This window comes from Triticum dicoccoides, chromosome 4A (assembly GCF_002162155.2).
Source record: "Triticum dicoccoides isolate Atlit2015 ecotype Zavitan chromosome 4A, WEW_v2.0, whole genome shotgun sequence".
NCBI lineage: Eukaryota > Viridiplantae > Streptophyta > Magnoliopsida > Poales > Poaceae > Triticum > Triticum dicoccoides.
This window is the reverse complement of record NC_041386.1, coordinates 471,250,831-471,257,189: the sequence shown is the minus strand read 5'-3', so window position 1 is coordinate 471,257,189 and position 6,359 is coordinate 471,250,831. Positions and strand designations below refer to the sequence as shown.

The 6,359-nt window shown below is 47.1% G+C and overlaps 1 protein-coding gene across 1 annotated transcript; it reads right to left on the bottom strand.

The window, feature by feature from the left end:
• Positions 1–636: 636 nt before the first annotated feature.
• On the bottom strand, positions 637–5,019 carry LOC119283559 (probable protein S-acyltransferase 6). The gene is made up of 5 exons (XM_037563047.1): positions 4,956–5,019; positions 4,328–4,611; positions 4,059–4,241; positions 3,661–3,963; positions 637–1,700 (listed from the first exon to the last, which is right to left on the bottom strand). The coding sequence occupies exons 1-5, from the start codon at positions 5,017–5,019 to the stop codon at positions 978–980; spliced, it is 1,557 nt and encodes a 518-aa protein (XP_037418944.1). The 3' UTR covers positions 637–977.
• Positions 5,020–6,359: the final 1,340 nt, after the last annotated feature.

Below are 6,359 nucleotides of genomic sequence, written 5' to 3'. Positions count from 1 at the left end.
TTGCAATGTTTCTTTTTACATGACCAGTAGAAAACAGTTCGATGAAGCAAAACACGGCTTGTGTTACAAAGCCTTGAACGCAACACATGCCATGTTACGAACGGGCGGGGCGCACAACTGGCGCTGGGAAAGATTGAACGGCTGTTCCACGGGCCATCCAACGACTGTTGAGACGGTCTATGATCCGATTCTCATCCGGTGGTCGATGGGTTGTCCAAAAAGAAAAATATATCACGTATAGAACCCCTAAATAAAACGCATCAAGAAAAAAATTTACCCGTCAAGAAATAGAACCCCTAAATACATGGTTAGAGGGACTATGGTATCCTCAGCCCATCAGGGTTTAAATCCTGATGCTTGCATTTATTCCTGAATTTATTTTAGGATTTCCGGCGATGTGCATTCAGTGGGAGGAGACGTTCCCGTCGACGACGAGGTGCCTACGGTGACTTTGTAAATTTCAAGATAATATGCCGGCTCAGTTTTTCAAAGATGCTTATAGAAATAGGGTGTGCGTGTGTGCGTTCATAGGGGTGAATGTATGCACGTGTATATGAGCGCTTGTATCTGTACTGATGTTAAAAAAAATACAAGCTGCCGCCGGTGCACGGATTTCATTTCCATAGCCCAGAGACCAAAACTCAAGTCGCGCGCGCGGATACTGTATGTATATTTATATATATACATCACCTTCACTAGAGTCAGTGTAGCAGGATACTATTCTAGAAACGTCCATCGATCACATCTGAGCGCAGACATGGGGAGGGGAAGCTGAGATCAAGCTACCACCGCGCGCCGGCCGGTCCAACACAACGCACGCGGGCGAGAGCGACCAAAATTTCAATCTCGCGCCGCATCGCAGAGTCTGAACCGCGCTCCCTCCCTACGACCCTACCCAAACCAAGATCGAACGGGCATCACCTGCATGCGCTCGGGGCGATCATCCGTCACACGGCCTCGAACTCCCTCCCATGAGGTCAACCGGCGACGTTGTAGCTCGCCGTGGCGACGTTGGTCACGACCGACTCCGAGTCTTCTGCCACCTTCTTGCTTCCCTGAAACCTCCCGCCACCGAAGATGTTGTGCCGCGGCTGCTGGTGCGCCGCGCCCTCCACGCCGTCACCGGTAGGATTGTATATGTCGCCGAAGTTGGAGGAGCCGATGCTGGTGCGCTTGACGCTGTATCCAGCTCCGAGGTCGAAGCTCGGCTTGCCCATGTCGAAGCTGAGGCTGGCTTGGGTGTTGAAGCTCTTCTTGGACGCCGACAGCATGCCGAAGGAGTAGGAGTAGGCCATGGAGGGCGGGCCGTACAGGAGCGTGTCGGGGTCGACCACGACCATCTGCCGGAAGTCATTCTTGCTCGCGGGGATCGGCGACAGGAAGATCTCGACGAGGTTCCGCGCCGCGCCGCGGTTGTACGGGTTGGACTTTCCCTCGTACCGGTACCGGAAGTTCTCGTACGTGGTCTGGTTGGTGCTGGCGAGGTAGGTGTGGAACGCTGTGAGCCCGCCCACGAACCAGGACGTGATGAAGGTGTAGAAGATGAGGAACCCCGAGACCGGCGACTCCACGATGGCGCCGCCCAGGCTGCACCCGTACTTCCGCGCGATGAGGACCAGGTTCACCCAGCAGAACACGAACACGTAGAGGCAAAGGAACGTCGTCGACGAGATGAACATGAAGAAGAACCTGTAATTTCTCTGCACGCTTGTTGCATCAATACACACATACACAAAATCAAGTTTAAGTGTGAAATGCGTCATTGGTCCATGAACACGGCCAAAAACTCACTAATTTGATCAAATAAGGCTAAAACCGATTTGGAGGGGGGAAACGGCGACATGGCTACCACTTCAGCCTACCTTTGACCGCTAACAAATCAACTAATTCTTACAGGGGTCTTTCTGCAACAACGCCAACCTGATTTGGCATAGATAAAACATTACAGTAGTCTTTTGCAACAGCACCAACTTAATCGGATCAGGGCCGTTCATGGGGCTGTGCAGGCTGTGTAACCGCACAGAGTCCAAAAATTCCAAGGCCCCCGATTATGATGTGATGTATATATTTTTTTGTTTTGAGCTCTTTTTTCACGTCTAGCATAAAATTATGCCCCTGAGGCCCTGAATTTCTAGAGACGGTCTTGGATCCGATTAAAACAAAGGCCTACTTTGGTTTGTAGGATTTTTGTAGGAATTCTATAGGATAGGATTTGTAAAGGAAAAATTCCTTTGGAGCCCTTTGGTTTGTAGGAATGGATTCCTATTCCTATGTAGGATAGGAATGAATCCTTCACGTTTTGGAGGAAAAAAAACATTAGCCTAGACTCAATGGAAAAAATCCTATCCTATGCATCAAATGACATCTTTCTCTCTATAGGAATTGACATGCATGTCATATCACTTTCTATGATTTTCCTATTCCTATAAAATTCCTATCATATGAACCAAAGAAGGCCAAAATATGCCACAAGTTATATGAGACTTGAACCACGACCAAAGGGTTGGAGAAGGGACATGCGTAGCACCAGAACATTAAGGCCTCCTTTGGTTTGGAAGAATCTTGTAGAATTTCTAGATGATATGATTTTTGTAGGAAAAATTTGTATGAAGCCCTTTAGTTTGTAGGAATGGATTCCTATTCCTATATAGGATAGGAATCAATCCTTCACATTTCAAAGGAAAAAAAACATTAGCCTAGACTCAAGCCTCCTTTGGTTCATAGGATAGAAATGTTGTACGAATAGGAAAATCATAGAAAGTGAGATGACATGCATCTCAATTCCTATAGAGAAAGAGATATCATTTGATGCATAGGATATGAATTTTTCCATTGAGTCTTAGCTAATGTTTTTTTTCTTCCAAAATGTGAAGGATTGATTCCTATCCTATATAGGAATAGGAATCAATTCCTATAAACCAAAGGGCCTCAAAGGAAATTTTCCTATGCAAATCCTATCCTATAGAAATCCTATGACATTCCTACAAACCAAAGGAGGCCTCGATGGAAAAAAAATCCTATCCTACGAATCAAGTGACATCTCTTTCCCTATAGGAAGTGAGATGCATGCCACCTCACTTCCTATGATTTTTCCCATTCCTATGATATTTCTATCCTATGAACCAAAGGAGGCCTAAGAGTTTTATGCACAAAGATGCACCCAACAAAGGGAAGACAACTGTCGTAATAGAAGGCAGCTTATCGCCTAATTGGATTAGGTCGCCCCCCTCGCAAAGAGAATACTTTTAAAACCAGCTTGCTATATTAAAATACTCCCTATGTTCCATAATGTAGTGCATCTAGTTTTTTTTTTGAAAAGTCAAACCTCATAAACTTTGACTATGTTTGTGAAGAAATATTTTTACATGACCAAATTTTTGAAAAGTCAAACCTCATATCCCTGCTCTAATTAGACAGCGCCCTAGCAGGGAGGGTGCAGTGAGCAGCATCGTCGCCGCTCAAGGAAAGGTAAGGACGCGAGAAGAAGACGAGTACTAAAGGAAGAAAGCTAGAGGAAGAAGAAACAAGGACGGCTGTTGGATCTTAATCCAGCAATCCGAAAAATTGACTTGCCAAAAAAAACAAAATTCAGGCAACTTACGAATGGTGCATGTGTGCCTTAGAGGTATATATACTAGCTGCTACGAGGTGGAGGTGTACCTTGCCGATGCACTGGCCGACCCAGGGGCAGTGGTGGTCGAAGCGCTCCACGCAATTGTTGCAGACAGAGCAGTGAGAGCAGCGCGGTGGCCTGTACAGCATGCACGTGTGGCAGTACTTCACCTTCACCACCATGCCGTTCACGTACACGTCACGCGTCGGCGGAAGTGTCCCCGACGATGGCGCTCCGGTCACCGGGGACGCCAGGCCGTCCAGCTGGACGTCTTCGGGATCCGGCGGCTTCGTGTTCCGCGGGATGATCCCGGGATCTCGCCCTGACGTGAGCACCAACACTAGAAGATCCTGCACATCTCATGGTACTTAACGATCGGTCAATGTTGCGTTGCTTAATAAGTTTGCTCAAGGAATCAATGGACATCGTTGTTAATTTGACTCACGAATGCGCCGACGGCCATGGCTGTCCTTGGAACGAAGGGGCCGAGCGGCTTCCCCATGAGCTCGGCGAGGCGGAACGAGACGAAGGCCACGAAGAGCGCGAGCGGCGTCATGATGAGAGACACAGATAGAAAGATGGAGTTGGCGTCAGGGCCGAAGATGCACCGCCCGCCACAAAGAAATTTCTGCCAGGCACAAGATTGATCGAATGAACTAATGGAGGGCACCCTCCCTTTGGAACACCGGAACTAATCAATGAGCATTGACGTACATTCCTTCCCCTCCAAACTTGGTACAGGCGGTGAGTGGTGCCGGCGCCGGCCGAGCTGGAGGCGTCGGAGACGTGGTTGCTGGGGAGAGGGCTCTTGAAAAGCGTCCTCCCCTTCATCTCCGGTGCGCATGTGATCTCCGCGCGCGAACTCACCTCGGCCGCATGGCCTCTTGCCAAAGGGCCAGAATTGGGGTGAGGTGAGAGATGGAGGAAGGTCAACAATACAAAGCTTTTCTCTTCTTTTCTCTTGAGACATTGTGTGCTATACATAGGAGAGGGAAGACCTATGGCACATTGTGGTTGTAGGAAAAGGATAGCTGAGCATGGCTAAAAATAGAACAAAATCGAGACTTTCTGTTCCAAAGCATCTTGAGTCGACTTCAGTTTGTCCCACTCAAATTTTCTTGCTTAATTATTTGATTCATCACATAAGATCTGAACAAGAGATCTGTTGATGTCAGAGTATCTTCAAAAGTTTCGGTAATCGTTGTTCAGGGGAAGTTGGAAAAAAACTCTTCAACAGTCCTATAAGGATGCAAATTTTGTAGGGGATTCTGTAAATTCTCTAAAATTTTCCCTCCCTCTACGGGAAGATGACTCTTCATGTAAAAGTGTCTTGTCATCTAACCACCCTGCACCGCCACCATCACCGACTGCCATGCCGCCTCCACCGACCACCACCGCCGCGCCATCTGTCCGCCGTCGTCGTTGCACCACCGCCCAAAACCACTTTCGAGATAAGTTTTTAAGGAACTGAGAAAACACCTTACCTGTTAACTTCCCCTAAATTTTACGAACACCCGTAAAAAGCATTTAGGGAGTTTTAACAAAAGCTATTGGAGATGCTTTAGGGACGAAGGACATCGCTACTAAGTTCTTTATTGCTGGAGTTTGGCAAGAGGGTCCTATGACCCTATTAGTTTTACGGCTCTAGGGAGCAAATTACAAAAGAAAAAAATAAAAGCTGAAACAAATAGCTACTCCTTCCGCTCACTATTATAAGATGTTTTAGATATCGACATTCACTTTTTATCACGTTTACGAAATTACCTTGGTTTCCAAATATACCTCTTGCTCTGTCGGTCACTCACTTACTCATGGTCTCTCGGTCGCTCACTCATTCCCCTCCCTCATTTCAAATCCCTAGCCCAACGCTTGTGTGGCTGCCTCTCCTAGCCCGCGTCGTCGCCGCCTCTTCCTCGCTCGCTTTGTCGTCGCCCTCTTCCTCTTACGTTGTCACCCCTCCCTCGTTTTCGTAGCTACCACTGTCTGCGCCAGGGAGGTCGAGTTCAAAATGAAATTTTATTCTCCGACGACTGGATATATAGCGGTGGTGTTGGATCTGTAGTGGCGTCGAGGAGCAGCAGAAGGACCAGGACGTCGCCACCATCATCTACAACATCCCCGACAACGACGATGATCTAGCCCCCACCTAGAACATGGTGAGTCCAGATATGTACTGTCATTCCTTCAAATTGAACTGCCAGATTGTACTGCTTGTAGTGTGGAAATTGATGTCCAAAACTGATTGTACTACTAGTTTCCCAGCAAATTGTCCATTTAACCGGTGTGTGCATTTAAATTGAGTGTGCATTGTTGTACACACAATATATCATGCGAGTACACAACAAAACACAGGAAAACACACAATATATATCATCTGTAGCAACAAATACATAATCTATAGCAATAAACGGAAAAAGTACTTCCACTAGTGCTGAACCGGGCTATTGCACCGGTTTGTAAGGGCCTTTAGTGTCGGTTCTGTAACCAGTACTAAAGGGTGGGGACTAAAGCCCCCCCCCCCTAGTACCGGTTCGGCACGAACCGCAACTAAAGTGCCACCACGTGGCACATTCCAGGGCCGGTGCGGGGAGACCTTTAGTACCGGTTGGTATCACCAACCGGTACTAAATGTTTATGGCGATTTTGGTTTTATTTGTTGTTTTTCCTTTAATTTTGTGTTTTCAATTTAATTTAGAGATTGTTTTTACATTATAATGAGTTGTTAAATCATTAGGTGAAAGTACCG